Source organism: Schistocerca americana, chromosome 11 (genome assembly GCF_021461395.2).
Source record: "Schistocerca americana isolate TAMUIC-IGC-003095 chromosome 11, iqSchAmer2.1, whole genome shotgun sequence".
Taxonomy (NCBI): Eukaryota; Metazoa; Arthropoda; class Insecta; order Orthoptera; family Acrididae; genus Schistocerca; species Schistocerca americana.
In genome coordinates this window covers 178,501,082-178,523,526 of record NC_060129.1, presented here as the reverse complement: position 1 = coordinate 178,523,526, position 22,445 = coordinate 178,501,082, and the positions used below count along the sequence as shown (strand labels likewise).

General features: G+C 45.4%; 1 protein-coding gene and 1 pseudogene across 1 annotated transcript; both read left to right on the top strand.

Annotated features, from left to right (window-relative positions):
* Positions 1–4,121: 4,121 nt before the first annotated feature.
* LOC124554368 lies at positions 4,122–4,239 on the top strand (annotated as a pseudogene).
* Positions 4,240–14,821: 10,582 nt separating this feature from the next.
* Positions 14,822–21,441, top strand: LOC124553496 (serine/arginine repetitive matrix protein 1-like). The gene is made up of 3 exons (XM_047127350.1): positions 14,822–14,952; positions 19,967–20,419; positions 21,315–21,441. Exons 1-3 carry the CDS (start codon positions 14,822–14,824, stop codon positions 21,439–21,441), a joined length of 711 nt encoding a protein of 236 aa, XP_046983306.1.
* Positions 21,442–22,445: the final 1,004 nt, after the last annotated feature.

The following is a 22,445-nucleotide window of genomic DNA, read 5'->3' as shown; positions in this document are numbered from 1 at the left end:
CGAATCCTGCCTCGGGCATGGATGTGTGTGATGTCCTTAGGTTAGTTAGGTTTAAGTAGTTCTAAGCTCTAGGGGACTAATGACCTCAGAAGTTGAGTCCCATAGTGCTCAGAGCTATTTGAACTGACAATGAAGTATGCAGTAACATTACTGGATGAATCGAAGGACTTAATTCTATTAGCTGCTTCAATGAAGTTTAAGTCATAGTTGGAAGAGGTTACATTTTCATGGATGTCCTTAATTAAATTATTGTCCTCAGAAAAACTTGATGAGGAATGCTTTCCATATGTTAATATGTATGAATCAACAGATAACATTCTCGTTAATGGCAAATGTCCAGTTGCATGACATGTAGTTGGTAATACACCAGGCATATCGAATATTTCACATTATAAATCATAATGTGTGGCATTCAAATTAAACCACTGTTATTCAATTTGAGTGTAAAGGATAGCTCTAGTGTGTCATAATTTTTATATGTAAATGTGACACCAAGGGTAGAGTTAAATGAGAAAATTATACCTTCAGAATATCGTTTAAGAAATGGATGATAAAGATACGTTAAAATTTTGGTGCAATTATCTCTTGGGGGACGATTCATAAACAGTTCTTTCTCACAGCTGTACACTCTACTGTCTAAGAATACTGCCGAATCAGGGAAAATTGACTTATGACTGCATTTACACATATGCAAATCATTTTCATTTAGGGACACAAAATATCTTCGATCCTTGCTTATCAGTTCATAATTATTCAGTGTGTACTTTACATGAATACCTGCCTGCCTCCATTTCACAGGGTAAGTATAAATCTTATACATTTCAAAATTATGCTTTGATCTAGCAATAGGTATAGAAACAATAAGAGTTAATTCATCTTCAATCATTAAAGAGTGTGTGGTGGTTAACTTGTAGTAATCATATAAACTGTAAGAGTTAACAGGGCAAAAACTGAGTCTTACTGAGATTTAACGTTTGTTTATTTTCTACAAGGCGTGAACGTAGGTCATGTACTGCACTATTTGAAACCGAGCCAATGTTGCACACAACGTCCTATACTACCAAGCCAGTCTCATCAGCAAACAAATATTTTACAGTTTCCCGTAATACTAGAGGGCATATCATTTATATAAATAAGGAACAGGCCGTTGGCATTACGTAACAAACAACGGACAAGATTACACTGTGAAAACAAACCAATACTTATTAACATCTCATCCCGTAATGCTTAGTCGTAACGGAGGGCCATGAATGAATTACAGCACGTCCCAAAATGCCTTTAAGTAATCACCCAACTGCTGTCACTCGGGTACAGATGGTTTTGACGATTTGAATAGTTCACAATATCCTTGGTCACATATGATTCACATAACTAGTCTGAGGACAACTAGAGTTAGTGGAAGAAATACGACACTGGGCCCTCTACGCTGCGAGTACGACTCGTCTGAGGGTGGGCGTGATAACATCACAGTAACTACTGTCGAATAAAAGTTCACTGTCACAGAAACCTGGTAAGTTTGAAGCATAAATACTTGTTAGTAGCAGACAACTGCTACTACAGTTAGCTGTCGTACTAAATACAGTGAGCAGTGCCCAGTGGACGTAAACGAGGATTTGTACATCGTGAGGACAGTGCGAGAGCAAGGGGGTGCTTTTAGTTTCCTCTAAAAACAATCGAATTTCACGATTCGTGCCACTAGTGCGGAGTGATGAAGTAGGGCGTCTGTAATAATTTATGTGAACGCACAGTTGAAACTAGACAGACTGTGTTTGCCGATCCTTGCTAGTTGTCAGGACGTGCTTTGTTTGCCGAAGCAGCTAGTACAGTTGGCTGTGGCACCAACTACAGTAGGAACAGCCGACTGGGAAAAAGAAGACTCGCAACTGGTGCCAGTAACGGGCAGCGATATCTGCACATTCAGCACATTTACAGGTCGTGTCAGTGTGATAATATGACAAAATTGATTCCGATATATGGTAGATCATTTGCACAGGTTCTGATCAATGAAATGTATTACTACACTCATGCTCATAAATTAAGGATAATGCTGATACATAGTGAATCAGCGCTCTGGTGAGCGGTTTGCGGGTTTAAATCACCTCGGGGTCTGACCGTGCGGTGCATTTGATCTGCGGGCGTCGCACGGTGGCGCTGGCAGCAGTCCACATACGCAGAGGTGTGTTGGTGCATGTCGGAGTACGCTGCAGCGAGTAAGTGTGCAGACGTTTTCAGACGTGCTAATGGTGACTGTGTGTTGAAAATGGCTCAAAGAACACATACTGATGACGCTATGAGGGGTAGAATACTAGGGCGACTGGAGGCTGGTCAAACACAGCACGTCGTAACAATGGCCCTCCCTATGCCACAAACTGTGATCTCAAGATTACGGCAACGATTCCAGCAGACAGGAAACGTGTCCAGGCGCTACAGTACGGGACGTCCACAGTGTACAACACCACAAGAGACCGATATCTCAGCATCAGTGCCCGCAGACGGCCACGGAGTACTGCAGGTAGCCTCGCTCGGGACCTTACCGCAGCCACTGGAACAGTTGTCTCCAGACGACTGAAGAGACACGTTTTTTTTTGCGCGGAGACCTGCATTCCACTGATCCCTGGTCACAGGAGAGCCCGTAAAGCCTGGTGTCAAGAACACAGTACACGGTCATTGGAATAGTGGTCCCAGGTAACATCCAGGTATATTCTGAACAGTGATTCTCGCCGGGTTTTCATCAGGTGTGAACCAGGAACCAAATAGCAACCTCTCAATGTCCTTGAGAGGGACCTGTATGAAGGTCGTGGTTTGATGGTGTGGGGTGGGATTATGATTGGTGCACGTACACCCCTGCATGTCTCTGACAGAGGAACTGTAACAGGTCAGGTGTATCGGGACGTCATTTTGCACCAGTACGTCCCCCTTTTCAGGGGTGCAGTGGGTCCCACCTTCCTCCTGATGGATGATAACGCACGGCCCCACCGAGCTGTCATCATGGAGGAGTACCTCGAAACAGAAGATATCAGGCGAATGGAGTGGCCTGCCTGTTCTCCAGACCTAAACCCCATCGAGCACGTCTGGGATGCTCTCGGTCGACGTATCGCTGCACGTCTTCAAAACCCTACGACACTACAGGAGCTCCGACAGGCATTGGTGGAAGAATGGGAGGCTGTACCCCAGCAGCTGCTCGACCAACTGATCCAGAGTATGCGAACCCTGTGTACATGTGCATGGCGGTCATATCCCATACTGACGTGGGGGTACATGCGCAGGAAACAGTGGAGTTTTGTAGCACACGTGTTTCTGGGCGGTTTTCTCAACCTACCACCAGTACCGTGGACCTACAGACCTGTGTGCTGTGTGTCCCCTATGCTCCTATGCCATTAGCCCCAGATTTGTGTAGTGCCACGTTGTGTGGCACCACATTCTGCAATTATCCATAATTTATGAGCATGAGTGTAGTTAAAAAGGCTTCAGCTGCCATCAAAATTAGGGCTGAGCTTCTGTTGCTCTCCTAGCTGAATGATCGCATGCAAGTGTTAACATGCAACTGTGTTACGTGGGTATCATACGAGAAGATCTTTAAGGCTTTAATTCCTTCCAAAGTAACAGTCAGTTTTGGCAATTCCATGTGTACGGTTATTAAGACAAGCTGGATCGGATTTTTAAGTTCATTATATTGCAGTACTAGTGGGTATACTACGTACTTGTCAGCTGGTAGCCAAATCTTTGTCTTCAATGTAAGTGAGGCGGTCATGCCGGCATACTAGGATTTCATGATTCTTAGTGATAAAGAATGTAGCTTGGTGGAGAGCTTTGTCCTAGCAACCAGTGTCAGCCTGATCAGGGGTACCAAATATTGTTTCAACACAGCTGCACCTGTGTTAAACCGAGTTTGTACATCGCGGCAGAGTGGAACTGCATCGAAAACACTTGGTAACTGCTCCTGAGCTTTAGTAGGTACTTGTTTTAACTCTCCGTAACATGGGTTCACACGCTAACAGGCGATTTGTAACTTCCTGAAACGCTAATTCTTTTAGAAAGGTTACATTCGTATCAGTGATTATCACGATGTGGTGTGGAGTAAACAACATATTGTCTTTCGTTTCAACATTGTGCTGGAAGACGGCAACGGCCTTGCCGCAGTGGATACACCGGTTCCCGTCAGATCACCGAAATTAAGTGCTGTCGGGCGTAGCCGGCACTTGGATGGGTGACCATCCGGACCGCCACGCGCTGTTGCCATTTTCCGGGGTGCACTCAGCCTCGTGATGCCAAGTGAGGAGCTACTCGACCGAATAGGAGCGGCTCAGGTCCAAGAAAACCATCATAACGACTGGGAGAGCGGTGTGCTGACCACACGCCACTCCTATCCGCATCCTCAGCTGAGGTCGGATGGTCCAGAAGGGTCACTTGCGGCCTGAAGACGGAGTGCTTATGGTGGAAGAAGGAACATGATTTGAAAATGACAGAGTATCTGCAACGCTGATTAATGGAGCAAACAAGATACAGGGCCTCACCTTCATTAACTGGCTACAATAGACGAAGACACAAGAACCCAACGAGTACAGCTATTACCAGTTTGTTGTGCGTCGGCATTGTAGCTCAAAAAGTTCGATCATCTAAAAACACGTCAATACATAGTGTTACAGTGTGGCAGGAAAATACTGCAGTTGATTTACTTTTAAAACTGGCAAAATAGTATTTGGTATGGCAGTAGGTAAAATTTTTGTAGCTACCTGTAGGATGTTGTGACGAATTAATAAAGCAGTGTTACAAGACAGTGCACTGATGTGACTTTGCACTCAAATAATCGTCTGACTGTGACAGGATTAAGGATGGCTGTAATACAGTGAAGGAGAAGTAAGTCAGCATAAGAAGACAAAGAAGGCAGGACACACGGTCTGGTCATTGAAAAGTCGCAAGAGTCAGCAATTATGTGGAGCTAAGTGTAACGGATTACCAGGATTCAATTTCTTCGCCACTAAGATGACTTATCAGCAGTATTTACAATCTGTTGGCACATGCTAGCTGTTTTGAACTTTTGCTCAAGCTTACATGTTAATTATTCTTACTGAGAGTTTATAATGCGTAGAGTTGAAATTTTGTGAGTACTAAATTCACAGGTAATGGTGAAACTGGTGAGGGCTGTAGTGATAGCCATTTGGTGTTCTTTTAGAACGAATAGAACGACTAGTGGCACTATGTGATCAAAAGTATCCGGACACCCCCAGAAACACACGTTTTTCATTTTAGCTCCACTGTCCTGCTACCTACTGCCAGGTACTCCATATCAGCGACCTCAGTAGTCATTACATACATCGTGAGAGAGCAGAATGGGGCGCTCCTCGGAACTCACGGACTTGGAATGTTGTCAGGTGATTGGCTGTCATTTGTGTCATACGTCTGTACGCTAGATTTCCACACTCCTAAACATCCGTAGGTCGACTGTTTCCGATGTTATAGTGAAGTGGAAATGTGAAGGGACATGTACAGCACAAAAGCGTACAGGCCGACCTCGTCTCTTGACTGACACAGACCGCCGACGGTTGAAGAGGGTCATAATGTGTAATGGGCAAACATCTATGCAGACCATAACACAGGAATTCCAAACTGCATCAGGATCTACTGAAAGTACTGTGACAGGTAGGCAGGAGGTGAGAAAACTTGGATTTCGTGATGAGCGGCTGCTCATAAGCCACACATCACCCCAGTAAAACAGAGGAAAAGCGTTGTGTGGAGTGACGAATCACGGTACACAATATGGCGATCCGATTACAGGGTGTGGGTATGGCGAATGACCAGTGAACATCATCTGCCAGCGTGTGTAGTGGCAACAGTAAAATTCGGAGGCGGTGCTGTTATGGTGTGGTCGTGTTTTTCATGGAGAGGGCTTGCACCCCTTGTTGTTTTGCTTGTCACTATCACAGCACAGGCCTAAATTGATGTTTTAAGCACCTTCTTGCTTCCCACTGTTGAAGAGCAGTGTTGGCGATTGCATCTTTCAACATGATCGAGCACCTGTTCGTAATGCACGGCCTGTGGCGGAGTGGTTACACGACAGTAACGACCCTGTAATGGACTGGGCTGCACAGAGTCCTGACCTGAATCCTGTGGAACACGTTTGGGATGTTTCGAAACGCCGAGTTCGTGGCGGGCCTCACCCACCGACATCGATACCTCTCCTCAGTGCAGCACTCCGTGAAGAATGGGCAGCCATTCCCCAAGAAACCTTCCAGCACCTGATTGAACGTTTGCCTGCGAGAGTGGAAGCTGTCATCAATGCTAAGGGTGGGTCAACACCATATTGAATTCCAGCATTGCCGATGGAGGGCGCCACGAAGTTGTAAGTCATTTTCAACAACGTGTCCGGATACTTTTGATGACATAGTGTATAGAGCAGACGTGACTCCACAGTCGGCTATTGTAAACGATTTACCGTAGTTGTGCTACTTCTATCCTTTATGGGGAAATCCAGTGACAGTTTCTATCCCCACTTTTCGGAAAGTTTAATGAGAATCTAACCACATTCTTCAAGTGTCCTTGATGTAGCCTAGTATGTATGTGGAGGTGTTAGATTCAGGACAAGTACATCAAAAGAGGAGCCATAGGCTCACACAGTAGTGACGGCCACCAGTATCTAACTGGCAGGTTAAACACATCAGTGCCGGAACAAGTGCAGAAGGTTATGTGTTGGTGAGTGTTTAATTAGAGCACAACTGATAACGTTGGTGGCGGCCAAATCGGAAGAAGACTTCGTATTTTTCTTGAAGGTGTAAGGGAGGCTCAAACTGGCGTGGTGCCATGCACATCAGCTGGCAACTTTTTAATAAATTTGGTTCTGTACTCCTGAGTGTCACATTGATGTAATATAATGTCTGAGGCGCTCTTTTGCAGAGTCTAGAACAACAAATGACAGGTGATGAGTAATATACGACAAGTGCTCATAAGCGTCAAATGGATATTGCAGTATTACTATAAAATTGCACTAAAGAGACGTATATGCACAAGCAAATCCGTGTTCACAGTAGAAGGTGGAACACTATTACTCGTTCAAGACAATACTAATGGTAGGTAAAACATTATGAGTGAAAATAACTGGCTGGTGGAGAGGTGGATTCTTAAGTCGATATTAAAATTGATGACTGTAACCCTGGGCTTACTCATCAGTCAAAAGACTGGGCACAGAAACTGAAAACAGGAATTGGAGAGTTTGATGGTGATGTTTGGTTTATGGAGCGCTCAACTGCGGGGTCAGCAGCGCTCGTACATAGTCCCACTTTTTCCACAGCCCAATTCTTGTACACAGTCCAGTCCAACCGCCGCCACGAATGACAATAGTGAAATGATGAGGGCAACGCAAACACCCAGTCCCCGGATGGCTAGCACACTGGACTCGCATTCGGGAGGACGACGGTTCAATCCCGCGTCCGGCCATCCTGTTTAGGTTTTCCGTGATTTCCCTAAATCGCTCCAGGCAAGTGTCGGGATGGTTCCTTTGAAATGGCACGGCCGACTTCCTCCCCCGTCCTTCCCTAATCCGATGAGACCGATGACCTCGCTGTCTGGTCTCCTCTCCCACAACAACCCAACCCTCCGCAAGCAGAGAAAATTCCCAACCCGGCCGGGAATCGAATCTGGGACGTCGTCATCCAGAGGCAGCAACGCCAGCCACTAGGCCACGAGCTGCGGACATTAGGGAGTGAGTCACCCACTGAGGGAACACTTCATAAAGTGTCCAAGAGCGGACGCTGTGATCACATAAGTGTTTGGTTCAAATGGCACTATGGGGATTAACATCTGAGGTGATCAGTCCCCTAGAACTATTTAAACCTAAGGACATCACACACGTCCATGCCCGAGGCGGGATTCGAACCAGCGACCATAGCAGCAGCGCGGTTCCGGACTGAAGGGCCTAGAACCGCTCGCCCACATCGACCGGCCATAAGTGTTTGTGTGTGAGTGGATTCAATACAACCTAATTGAGGCAGTGTACACGAGAAATGTGTGTTTCTATATGACAGTAAGATGGAAGATGGTAGAATACACCACAGAACGAAACTGAATCAGTTGTAAGTACAATGACCAGATCAGGGTCTCTGTGAGCGCTAGTCACGCTGTGCTAGGTGCCTGGCCTGGGAGGAACTGGAGGGCCAGTCAACATCCTTATAACTGCACTATTTAAGTGGGGCACGTGTTGAAAATAACTCTAGCGAGTTCCATTTGTTTCTTTCATTTTTTAATGCCATTGTTTAATGATATTACGTCCTCACGTTAAACGTAGGCGTATGTTAAGAAATACAGTGAAAAATATAGAGCTAAAATGATGTTGTAAATTAGGTTGTGCACTGGAAACAGCTCGAAATTTACTGTAATCACGTATGTAAGTATTGCAGCTGTAGCGTAACAACACGTGAATACTTTAAGAGAACGGTCGAGATTCCAGACAGTTTGCTTACAGAATGATGAATCCACAAGTAACAGGGTGTCCATTTAATTAGTGAAACGCATGAATGAAGTGACGATATTCCCATTTTCAAGTTATTCTAGGTATGATGACATGAATAAGTCATGGGGAGATTTCGTGTGCTGAAAGATGAAGGGGTAATGCTATTCCCATTGTTGCTCAGACACTTACTGATTGCCCATCGATACACCCAATGATTCCTCCAGCAAATAGCGCTGACTCCTTGCTTAACTAACCACCTGATGGATGGCTCGTACCCATCAGTAAGTCTTTGGAGAATATGCAAAACGGACACAGCAACAAGGCAGAAGCGATATGTCAGTAGTGTAGGATGGAATAGTGAGCCAGAAGTGGTGCTGTCACAGCGGCGTAGTCCAGATGAGCTCAGACTAATTCGCCCTTAACAGAAGAATAAGAACAGATCCAGACACTACGGGATGATGATGGCATTGAAACAGAGGATGACACGCGTAAAGCTGAAATACTAAACACCTTTTTCCAAAGCTGTTTCACAGAGGAAGACCGCACTGCAATTCCTTCTCTAAATCCTCGCACAAACGAAAAAATGGCTGACATCGAAGTAAGTGTCCAAGGAATAGAAAAGCAACTGGAATCACTCAATAGAGGAAAGTCCACTGGACCTGACGGGATACCAATTCGATTCTACACAGAGTACGCGAAAGAACTTGCCCCCCTTCTAACAGCCGTGTACCGCAAGTCTCTAGAGGGACGGAAGGTTCCAAATGATTGGAAAAGAGCACAGGTAGTTCCAGTTTTCAAGAAGGGTCGTCGAGCAGATGCGCAAAACTATAGACCTATATCTCTGACGTCGATCTGTTGTAGAATTTTAGAACATGTTTTTTGCTCGAGTATCATGTCGTTTTTGGAAACCCAGAATCTACTATGTAGGAATCAACATGGATTCCGGAAACAGCGATCGTGTGAGACCCAACTCGCTTTATTTGTTCATGAGACTCAGAAAATATTAGATACAGGCTCCCAGGTAGATGCTATTTTTCTTGACTTCCGGAAGGCGTTCGATACAGTTCCGCACTGTCGCCTGATAAACAAAGTAAGAGCCTACGGAATATCAGACCAGCTGTGTGGCTGGATTGAAGAGTTTTTAGCAAGCAGAACACAGCATGTTGTTCTCAATGGAGAGACGTCTACAGACGTTAAAGTAACCTCTGGCGTGCCACAGGGGAGTGTTATGGGACCATTGCTTTTCACAATATATATATAAATGACCTAGAAGATAGTGTCCGAAGTTCCATGCGGCTTTTCGCGGATGATGCTGTAGTATACAGAGAAGTTGCAGCATTAGAAAATTGTAGCGAAATGCAGGAAGATCTGCAGCGGATAGGCACTTGGTGCAGGGAGTGGCAACTGTCCCTTAACATAGACAAATGTAATGTATTGCGAATACATAGAAAGAAGGGTCCTTTATTGTATGATTATATGATAGCGGAACAAACACTGGTAGCAGTTACTTCTGTAAAATATCTGGGAGTATGCGCGCGGAAAGATTTGAAGTGGAATGATCATATAAAATTTATTGTTGGTAAGGCGGGTACCAGGTTGAGATTCATTGGGAGAGTGCTTAGAAAATGTAGTCCATCAACAAAGGAGGTGGCTTACAAAACTCTCGTTCGACCTATACTTGAGTATTGCTCATCAGTGTGGGATCCGTACCAGATCGGTTTGACGGAGGAGATAGAGAAGATCCAAAGAAGAGCGGCGCGTTTCGCCACAGGGTTATTTGGTAACCGTGATAGCGTTACGGAGATGTTTAACAAACTCGAGTGGCAGACTCTGCAAGAGAGGCGCTCTGCATCGCGGTGTAGCTTGCTCGCCAGGTTTCGAGAGGGTGCGTTTCTGGATGAGGTATCGAATATATTGCTTCCCCCTACTTATACCTCCCGAGGAGATCACGAATGTAAAATTAGAGAGATTAGAGCGCGCGCGGAGGCTTTCAGACAGTCGTTCTTCCCGCGAAACATACGCGACTGGAACAGGAAAGGGAGGTAATGACAGTGGCACGTAAAATGTCCTCCGCCACACACCGTTGGGTGGCTTGCGGAGTATAAATGTAGATGTAGATGTAGATGTAGATTCAATGACAGGGAAGAAAAGACAGGGAAAGGTTGAAAATGTAACTGCAATGGCCAGCGGGAGCGGTTCTAGGTCCTACAGTCTGAAACCGCGCGATCGCTACGGTCGCAGGTTCGAATCCTGCCTCGGGCATGGACGTGTGTGATGTCCTTAGGTTAGTTAGGTTTATGTAGTTCCAAGTTCTAGGGGACTAATGACCTCAGAAGTCAAATCCCATAGTGCTCAGAGCCATTTGAACCATTTGTAACTGCAATGACATGAGACTATAGGATTTCACTGGCAATGCGGGTTCACTGTATGTTGTGCCTTATGAGTTGTGAAAGAAACCATGTCATTGAGAAGTCGTCCCTATTCTTCCTAGATTACCATGGCTAAGGACCAATGACTCTTAAGAGCATTTGTTAGCACGTAGCCATCTGAAATGAGAGTAGCGCAATCTTCATTATCACGCGCCAGCATCTTAGAATGGTCTAACAATGGAATTGTGCATACATTGATCCACATGTATGTTTACTCATAGCTCAGGCGTATCATCAGAATTGTTTCCACTCTGACGTTACACCATTTGTAATACTAACCGCTACTGCCACGTTATGTCGGAGCAAATCGTTTTAATTATTCCAGTACATCTGAATAGTGGTAGACACCCACTGGGGAAGCTGAGAGCGGTAACGCGCTGTTCCCTGGACTCGGGTAGGCCCGCAGGCCCCGAATCGACTCCGCCCAGCAGATTAATGACGGGGGGCGGTGTGCCGGCCAGCCTGGATATGGTTTTTAGGCGGTTTTCCACATCCTCCTAGGGGAACAATGGGCTGGTCCCCACGATCCGCCTCAGTTCCACGAGCTGCAAACATTTGCAACACGTTTGCACTCTTTCACTGATTCCGTCCAAGGAGGGTATGGGGTGGTGACAGGAAGGGCAGCCGGCCACCCCTAAAATTAACCTTCGCAAATCCGTTGTAACCATGCTGACCCTGCGATCGCTGTGGGACTAAGGTGTAAGCGAAAGAAGAAGAAGATTTGAATAGTGGTAGACATTGCAGAAGCATATCCAGAATTAAGAAACTAGTTATTAGTTTCGGCTAGTCTCAGGGGAGAGTGACTGTCATGATGTTGTTTCTATCACAGACGAGGTACAGTCAACAATATGCAGAAAAATAATAAGCAGCATAAGAAAATGGGGCTCATAAAAATGCTTAAAGTAAAACGGATAAGCAGCATAAGAAAATGGGGCTCATAAAAATGCTTAAAGTAAAACGGAAGTGAAGATTTATGAGTGACTTGCTTTCGGAGTAAGTGGAGCAGCGACATGAGCAGTTAGACGATGATTGTGCGGTTACAACGGTCATTGCACTTGCCCTCATTTACAGAATGACAAGTAATTCTTGTGCACGGGGTGACGACCAGTAAAGGAATACTTTAGGCAAACAAATTTATTTCAAAATCCCCAGTTAAATCAATATACGTTTGTCCCAGAGCAACATTGACTGTTCCTATGCGAAATAAGTTGCCTGTCTTTCAGAAGCTAGGCAATTCTGACCGGTTACAGCTGCTGACAAGAGATGCATCAAGCTTCTGTTCAAATTGATAGCGAATTGGAGCCATCAGTTGAAGCCAATAGCCTGTGCGGGAGGCAATTCACGTGTGTGGACTGTGGAGGATTCAGCAGAGCAGAACACAGATGCTTCTCTCTCTTTTGAAGGAGATCTCGAGTAGGGCAGACGTCTTCCTTGGCAACCTGTCGCCAATAGAACTGAGTGTGAACCGCCTCGCCTCCCGTTGACCACGTTCACTAGTTGTTCGACCTTCTAGACCTTCTACACCGAGTAACTTCCTCCCAAGGCGCGGCTCCTGTATCCAATACACTGAAATACACTGAAGCGCCAAAGAAACTGGTATAGGAAAGCGTATTCAAATACAGAGATACGTAAACAGGCAGAATACGGCACTGCGATCAGCTACTGCATGCTTGACAATCACGCTTGCGCAAGCGTGATTGTGCAAGCTTGCTTGACCGTGTGCAGGGCAGATTAGTTCAAGCATCAGGCTTGCACAAGCAGCTTGACGCTTGACCGAATTTCGATTATGCGTCCTTGTGGAAGCCTCCAAGCGTGGCCGTGCTCGCTCGTGCGTGCCTAGAGTAGGGAGGCTTGAACAAGCATACATCTGTCATTCGGACACAGACTGTGGAGAGGGTCGTTTATTTAGATATTGTGTCTTTTCCTTCTTCGTTCTGATGTCGGACCGGGAAGTGTTGGAGGAATTTATTAGGTGCTACGAAAGACACCCATGTTTATGGAATATTGAAAGTAAAGAATGTCACGATAAAATGAAAAGAGACGTGGCATATGAGGTGCTTCTCACAAAGTACAAAGAAATAGAGCCATCAGCAACTAAAGATACTGGTATTAAGAAAATTAACACATTACGAACGAGTTACAGACGAGAAAAAAAGGAAACGTGACAGCACCTACAAATCAGGGGCTGCAGCAGACCAAGTTTACAGGTCTGTTCTGTGGTACTTTGATCTTTTCAGCTTTTTAAATGAACAGGAGACACCAAGATGCTCTTCTAGTAATTTACAAGGAATAGAGGTAAGTGAGATAGGTTGGTAGTGGAATTTAGTTACAATACCACTGTGACAATTAAGATACTTTTTTTTTATTCTTATGGGACTTAACTGCTAAGGTCATCAGTCCCTAAGCTTACTCACTACTTAACCTAAATTATCCTAAGGACAAACACACACACCCATGCCCGAGGGAGGACTCGAACCTCCGCCGGGACCAGCCGCACAGTCCACGACTGCAGCGCCTCAGACCGCTCGGCTAATACCGCGCGGCTAAGATATATGCCTATGCTTTTACTTGTTTATGCTATTCTACAATACACATTGTTTTCTTTTAGATTTTTCTTTACTGCTAATGCACAAAATTATGTTGCCAAGGAACTTGTCCTTCATTCAGAAAGTAGTTCATAAATTCCTCTCTCACACGTTTAGCATCAAGCGGAATGTTTCCTGCAGTAGACCTTGTTAAGCCATAAGACGTCACGAGGGACAAAAGATTCAGATACGTTTCCTCATTCATCCTGAGGTAATTATGCCAATCACGAGGACATATCTTCAATTTACTCCGTAAATTTATATGAGAATGCGATTTTCGTTTTTAAAGCCAGTCTTTACTCCACATATGGCGTTTCCTCTTTTGTTTTTTCCGTAAAACAAGCAATAAGGCTGCAACAGCAAGCGCATCGTCGTCTGTCCTCAACATTTTCCAATGTAAACAAACTGATGCTTGTACGTACGTGCCGGCCGGAGTGGCCGAGCGGTTAAAGGCGCTACAGTCTGGAACCGCACGACCGTTACGGTCGCAGGTTCGAATCCTGCCTGGGGCATGGATGTGTGTGATGTCCTTAGGTTAGTTAGGTTTAAGTAGTTCTAAGTTCTAGGGGACTTATGACTTCAGATGTTGACTCCCATGGTGCTCAGAGCCATTTGAGCCATTTGTGGTAAGTTCCTATAGGACCAAACTGCAAAGGTCATCGGTCCCTAGGCTACTTAAACTAACAACAACACACACATCCTATGCCAGCCACGTGCTGCTTCTACGGTCGCAGGTTCGAATCCTGCCTTGGGCACGGGTGTGTGTGATGTCCTTAGGTTAGTTAGGTTTAAGTAGTTCTAAGTTGTAGGGGACTGATGATCTCAGATGTTAAGTCCCACAGTGCTCAGAGCCATTGAACCACACACGCATGACCCTGGGAGGACTCGAACCTCCAACATGAGCGAGCCGCACAAACTGTCGCAGGGCCCCTCAGAGCACACGGCTACCCTGTGCTGCAGCTCCAGAAGAAGTCTCGACTCCCTTGTACTCTTACGGTTATATAGACAGCTCTGCAGGATTCATGGTGTCAGTTGCCTCCAGCCCTGCTTCAGACATTAGTCGTTGCCTGCCACGTCGTGATATGGCACATATGCTTGCTCGTGAGGGCCCTACATGACATTAGGCAGGTGTACCAGTTTCTTTGGCTCTTCAGTTTCTGTTCTCTTTATTCGACTTAATTTCCTGTTCTGTGATTCAACGTCAGCCCCAAACGCCCACTCACACTTCCTGACCCTCGACCTTCTGTTCATTGTCAGAAGAAGGGGAATGCAACAGTGTCCCCCTCTGCACGCACTTTCGCATTGTCATCAAAAGCAGAATCCAGGAACTCTCCGTTTCCCCGCTCACGCAGACTGGTGACAGGATGTCGATTCGTTCTCGGAGTCTGCTCCACAGCACGGCCCATGATCGATGTCGTGTGGCCAGCGAGTATTCGCCGCTGCAATCCCAGCCTCACTGCCCAGGCGGCGGCTCGGTGTCTCCGCGCATCCCTCGGTCTGCTGCCTGACACAGCGAGCGCTGAGGTTAGCGGGCCCTGCTGGGTCCCTATATTGTATCTGTCCGCCATTTGCCCAGCGGTTTGGTACGCGAGCTCACCGAACAGTCTTCTTTTCGAAACAGAGCCGCAACGTTATACAGTAAGCATTTTGAAAGCGACGCCGAACAGTCCTATCGAACCGAAACGCCGTTTGTCAGTTCACCTAGTGCCAACCAATGAAAAGCGACTGCCTCAGATCCGCGCATGCGCACTGCAGCGCCACAGTGGCAAAAACTCGAAGCGGCTAACAGCCAACACATTAGAGATGGGCAAACTGAAACACGTAACTGTTTCGAAACAAATGAAACAGTACAATGTAATGTTTCGATACGCTGTTTCGAAACAGTTTGTGTTTTCTAATCTAATAAACCTACACACTTTCTCATCTTGAATGTCTACTGTGTAAGTATGTCCATATAAACACAAATGAGGTGCGAGAGCGCTAATCATGTCGCAGAAAGTATGAAACTATCACTTGGGCGTCTTGGCAGTTTCGTATTTCCTGCAGCAAATGCGCTGCTTTCGTGTCGTGTGACTTTCATACTTTTCAATGGGCTGAGGACAGCCATAGCTGAAGACAGAAGAACCACCACGAACGGAACTGGAGGTGGGAGCAAACTGCAGAAACAACGAGTATGCTACTGGGACTCCCACATTCCGTTAGTGTGGGTAATATACCCATCCTGCTAATTCTCCTGCACACACAGGGAATCATTGTGGATAATACGCACTGTGACTATAGACTCACAAATAACGTCAAATAATACGAATAAATAACAAAATATGACAGAAAAAATTTTGTCTTTCAAGGTGTTTCGAACCGTTACTATAAATTCACCACGCTTCCCAGCCCTTCCTGTTCACCATTACACTATCAGTGATGTGTCAAACAGATTGCTTGCAATTATACCTACATCAAACTTATGTATATGTCTGATAACTGTCACTCTACGCCTTTTTTTATTCAAAATGTTGTAGGCTTACTTGCGTTTCTTAATATGTGAACTGTACATGAACAGAGAGGCATATGTTATAAAAAAGAGTAATTTAACTGAACGATTTTCACATATTTATTACTTTGAATGTGATAGTATGCGTTGTTTTATTGTTTGGTTAGTGTTTATAAAGCAGATGTTACGCCATTTCGTAATAGGACAGTCAGCTAGAAACGAAACGTTATTTTCGGATATCTTAAGCTTCATGCTATTTCTTGTCAAAAAGACTTCGACACTCTTGAAAGTGTTTCACGAAGTGGTATGTTGTGTTTCAGTACCTGTGCCGAGCCCGAATCCCGTCCGACACAGAGCGGAATGAAACATCACTGTTTCGATACAATTAGTCCGTTCCAAGCACAGGTGGACTGAAACAGCCTTATTTTGAAACAACGATACACTTTCTGTGTCTGGCTCGAGATCGAATCTGGTCCGGGTATCCGAGACAGGGGCGGAATGAAACACCACTGTTTCGAAACAGTGAACCACAGCCGTTCCAAAACACTGAAACAGTTCCACGTATCGATACACTGTATCGAAACATAGAAACAGTGCCCAAGTCTACAACACATGCATGCCATCCTTCACAGTAACAAAAGGTGTGGTTAGAGTACGTGACACTGTTCAAATTTCGCTGACCACGGTCTTCCATGAATGCATGATAACGATAGAATATTGACTGTGTTCTCGAAAGTGTCGTAAATATCACATTATGTCATTTTATTCTCATTCACGTCGGCTTCTTGTTTTGCATTTTACGTTTCGGAATATGAGTTAGGAATGGAGTGTAGTATCACATTATACAAATACATCTATAGAAACACCCAAAAAATTCGTCATTTTTTCCCATCGTTCCTTACTTGCTTCAAAATCCATGGAGGTACATTTGTCTATGCAACTAATTGAAAGCAGTTTGTTTATTGTCATACACGCTTCGCTTCGTTTATTTGTGTTGATGCTTCATAAATAAAAGAAATGAAATGCGTATGGCAATAAACTGTTTTCAATTACTTACACAGGTGGAACATCTCCACGAACCCGAAAAATTGTTTAAGAGAGTGTCAAAGAATAAGAAGATGCATAGAATGTGGTTGTAGCTCGCTCCTAGAGATCCAAGTGATGAAGTAGCCTACCTCCCTATATGATACATCAACGATTTGATTCATTGAAATAAAATTTAAAAAATCAACTTTTCGAGAGCGTGTGGCGTGTGCAGCTATAGAAGTTCTTGTCGTTTATAACATGCATCTGATGAATCAAAATGTTTCAGTTATGGTGGTATATTCTGAAAATATTGTGGTGGGAACTTTTCATCTCTGTCTACTGTTGTTAAGGATTCGATCGCAGATAAATACCTTTGACAAGCTAGAGTATAAAGACGTTTGCTGCTAGTTTCATTCGCAGTAATTTACGTTGTGCTCTTAGATCCCTGCCTGACCTCACTCTAGGACATCGCTACGAATTCCGAAAAAAATGTTGAATTATTTCTGACAATAAGTAGTATAAATGTCACTCTCAGTTGTTTCACACACAGTAATTTCGTCTTTCATTTCTTAAACATATGGAAGTCACGAAATCTGATATACTCGTTACTGAGACAGCGTATGTGTAAATTACGACGAATATTTCAGAAAAATGCTTAACTTTGACGATTAGCGAAGTCTCAGAATATCTTGCAAACACGAAGAGGAAAAAAAAAATCTTTCACTTCCAGCAGTATACAAACCTACGCCCTTTCCCACGGCAGTTCGTGGCCTTAGCAACTTCCGTACTACGACTCACAAGCTGTTGGTGCTTTCTTTTACTTAATTCAATTTGAGAGAGACACAGGCTGGCTTCATTACCGAATGATGCGGGCGTAAGCGATAAACGCATGAAATTTCGGAAGGTTTCTTCTATCAGACTTCACAAAATTCCTTTGCATTGTTACTTAAAATTTTACAAGTGGTTCGATAGTTAATAAGTAAACCATTTGCGGAAAATTGTACACGAAGTCGCTAGTACTTTCAGCTAACACTTACGTAATATATATGAGCACAACTGATGTCTTGACATTTAATAATCTTTAAACTCTTAATTGCATAAAAGTAACAGGTGTTTTGAGAGAATATTGACGATAACTTTTTTTCTTTTTTGGACGTTGTAATCAGTCACAGTAACAACCTAACCTAACCATATTTCTAAGAAAGGAAAATAGTCTGTCACGAACTCACTTTCCAACTGGACGCATCCCGTGGTGATTCTTTAGTAACACAATCACCAAATCCAAATCTAAAACCACACAATATGTTTAAAATAACAAATTATAGGTGTAAATAAACCACAGCTAACCGAACGACAGGGCCATACCGAAATCCAAAACCTCTCGGTACAGTCGTCGAAAAATCTGTGGGAGGACCGTTCGGCAACAGGTCTCAGAAGCTTATTGAATAGGAAAATTCGGATAAAGAAGGACATAGTATGTAGGTCGGTGTTAACAAAATATTTTCGCATTCAGAGAAGAAAGCTGGTGATTGGAATTTCGTGAGAAGACTCCGACACAAAGAAAAACGCCTTTCTTTTAATGATTTACAGCTGAAATCCTTTATCATTTCTGTGAGATTAGACGGATTTATCATGTAACCGAAATTTAACGAGTTCCTTTTAGCACTCGTGTGGATGACCTCACACTTTTCGTTTTTAGGGTCAACTGCCACTTTTCTCACCATTCAGATATGTTTTCTAAATCGTTTTGCAGTTACTTTTGATCTTCTGATGACTTTATTAGTCGATAAACGAAAGCGTCATCTGAAAAAAAGCCGAAGACGGCTGCTCAGATTGTCTCCAAAATCGTTTATATAGATAAAGAACAAGAAAGGGCATATAACACTACCTTGGGGAACGCCAGAAATCACTTCTGTTTTACTCTATGACTTTCCATCAGTTACTACGAACTGCGACCTCTCTGACAGGAAGTCACAAATCCAGTCACATAACTGAGACGATATTCCACAAGCACGCAACTTCACTACGAGCCGCTTGTGTGGTACATGTTAAAAGCCCTCCGGAAATCCAGAAATACGGACTCCATCTGAAATCACTTGTCAATAGCACTCGACACTTCATGTGAATAAAGAGCTAGTTGTGTTTCACGTGAACGACGTTTTCTAAACCCACTTTGACTGTGTGTCAAAAGACTGTTTTCTTCGAGGTAGTTCATAATGTTTAGACCATCTCGGTCGCTTATAATTTACTAGACCGTGGCGGGATAAAATGTCTTCCGGCCTTTGTTATTCTTATGGAGATTAAGCGCTGAAAACACAATAATGCAGGAAAAAGACTTCCGGTGTTCAAGGTCATGTTGCGTAACTCGCGACTGCAGGCAGTAAGTACCTGTGGTAGATAACGGACTTGAAGTTTTCATGCTCTCGCGTTCAGTGTTATAACATTACAAAGTACATTAAATGTTCTTTTTAACTGTTTATCTTTTCATTTAAGTCTATGTTGTGAGGTTACTATACATCACTCTACTGATCGCCCGCGACATGGGTGCCGCCATCTTTGATGTGGCCGCCCCCATACCGACGTTAACGATATGGGCCTGTAATTTAGTGGAACACACAGCAACAAGGACATTATTGTCTCAGCAGTGCCGTCCCAATTCTTATGCCATGTGTTTGTTATTCGTTTCCATTGCCATAGTTATTAAAAAGCACTGAACGCTTTTCCCATTTTGTATAATAAGGCAATATTTCAAACCAAAGTGAATTTTACAAATTAAAGTTACTCCTTATTTTAAAAAAAGAAGGTTTATTTAAGAGCGGAAAATTATAGCACTGCTGCTATAGATAGTAGAAATTTCGACTTTCTTTACTCGGTTATTAGTGAAAAGTGAAAAACATCTGTTACAACCGAGGCCCCACAAATACCGAAAAATGCCGGTTGTTCGGAACTAAATTACCGGTTTCGGTTTTAACCGGTCGGTTTTTCCAACCGCTAGTCCACAGCGCGTGCACAGGGCGCGCCTCCTGCCGCCACCGCCCACCTGCCGCCCACCTGCCGCCCTGTTGCGTCGCCCACTACGCCGCCCGTCGCCCACGCGCCGCCCCGCCCAGCGGCTGAGACTTCCACACCGCGCGGCCTGCCGACCACCTGCGCCGCCCACCTGCCGCCCAGAGGCGCCGCCCACTGACGCCGCCACCGCCGCCGCCGCCCACGCGTCGCCCCGCCCAGCTGCCGAGACTTCCGCGCAGCGCGGCCTGCCGCCCACCTGCGCCGCCCACCTGCCGCCCACTGACGCCGCCCGTCGCCCACGCGCCGCCCCGCCCAGCGGCCGAAACTTCCGCGCCATGCGGCCTGCCAACCACCTTCACCGCCCACCTGGCGCCCAGAGGCGCCGCCCACTGACGCCGCCGTCGCCCACGCGCCACCCCGCCCAGCTGCCGAGACTTCCGCGCAGCGCGGCCTGCCGACCACCTGCGCCGCCCACCTGTCCCTCAGAGGCACTGCCCCACGTTCGCTGCCGACCAGCCAGCTGCTGCCATCTCCGCTAGGGTCCTGGCCTCAACGCCCGGGGCACTTGGTTTCGCCGCCGCAGTGGCATTCCCCGTGCCGAGGTACGACGCGTGTAATGTAACTTGCAAGATCCCCTCGCTTCTAAACTGATACTGTTATTACTCAGCTTAGCCGTGAGTCCGTAGAGGGTGGTATATGTAAAGTACAGTATGACTGGTCAGCATTTCCACCCGTAATTTGCGCGTGTAAGTCGGACCTTCCTCGATCAGCCTCGGTGTGTCGTGTCGTCGGATTTCCTCCTACCTGTGCACGGTGCAGCTCTCGTAAATGTCGTCCCGTGCAGATTCTTCATTGGTGCATTGGATGTGTCTGTCGGTGGAAGCTAATTATCTGAAATTGCTGTCGATCAACTTTGGGGTATCTATTTACTCGAAATTAACATTTAGAATGCCGTAATATCACTTTTATTCCTATTAGATCCATAATGAAACACTCATGTCACAAACTACTCGTAACAGAGAGCGTGGCTACCATCGAACAAGACAGGAAGAGCTCTTAACGCTGACTGTCGACATTGGCGCGCAGTCCGTGTAGTTTCGCCACAATCCGTGGATTTCCGCTCAAGTTCGTACTTAGTAAGATACGCTTTTGTTAATGAATGGGTGTGAATTTTGACGAGGCCAAATTCGGATAAACAGTTTTAAACATCCAGAGGCTCATAAATGGCTTTAGTTATTAAATATAGATAAACAAAATCGGTGACTTTGGTTCCAAGATGGCGGTACTTCCCGTCCCGCATATTTCCCAGGCTGACACTTGTTGCTTCGGTCCAGCGCCGAGCCCCACCCCACTGCGCGCGACATATGGTCACTTCGTCACCTAGCCAGCCAGCCAGCCAGCCAGCCAGCGTGGGAAATGCTCACCGACTCGTGGCTGGCTAAACACTACATCAGTTCCTAACTATCATGAATACGTCAATAAGAGACAATAATTTATTAAAACTGGTAAAAATGTCTTCAAGAGGCACCTTACAAACTGTTGTTACGTACTACACACATCAAAAAACGTTTTGCATCACCTCGGTTCCGAGAGTTCTGGAACCTGTACAGAATTTTGGAATAGAGAGCAACATAAACATCTTTTTCGCCCTTTTATTGCTCATGAAAACCACACATTACATGTTGTACCATGATACAGCGAGACCTTCAGAGGTGGTGGTCCAGGTTGCTGTACACACCGGTACCTCTAATACCCAGTAGCACGTCCTCTTGCACTGATGCATGCCTGTATTCGTCGTGGCATACTATCCACAAGTTCATCAAGGCACTGTTGGTCCAAATTTTCTCACTCCTCAACGGCGATTAGGCGTAGATCCCTCAGAGTCACTGGTGGTCACGTCATCCATAAACAGCCCTTTTCAGTCTATCCCAGGCATGTTCGATAGGGTAGTCGAACGATGTCGTTATCCTGAAGAAAGTCATTCGCAAAATGTGCACGGTGGGTGCGCGAATTGTCTTCCATGAAGACGAATGCTTCGCCAATATGCTGCCGCGACGGTTGCATTATCGGTCGGAAGATGGCATTCACGTATCGTACAGCCGTTATAGCGCCTTCCGTGACCACCAGCGGCGTACGTCGGCCCCACATAATGCCACCCCAAAATATCAGCGAACCTCCACCTTGCTGCACTCGCTGGACAGTGTGTCTAAGGCGTTCAGCCTGACCGGGTTGCCTCCAAACACGACTCCGACGATTGTCTGGTTGAAGGCATATGCGACACTCATCGCTGAAGAGAACGTGATCCCAATCCTGAGCGATCCACTCAGCATGTTGTTGGGCCCATCTGTACCTCTCTGTATGGTGTCGTTGTTGCAAAGATGGACCTCGCCATGGACGTCGGTAGTGAAGTTCCGCATCATGCAGCTTATTGCGCACAGTTTGAGTCGTAACTCGACGTCCTGTGG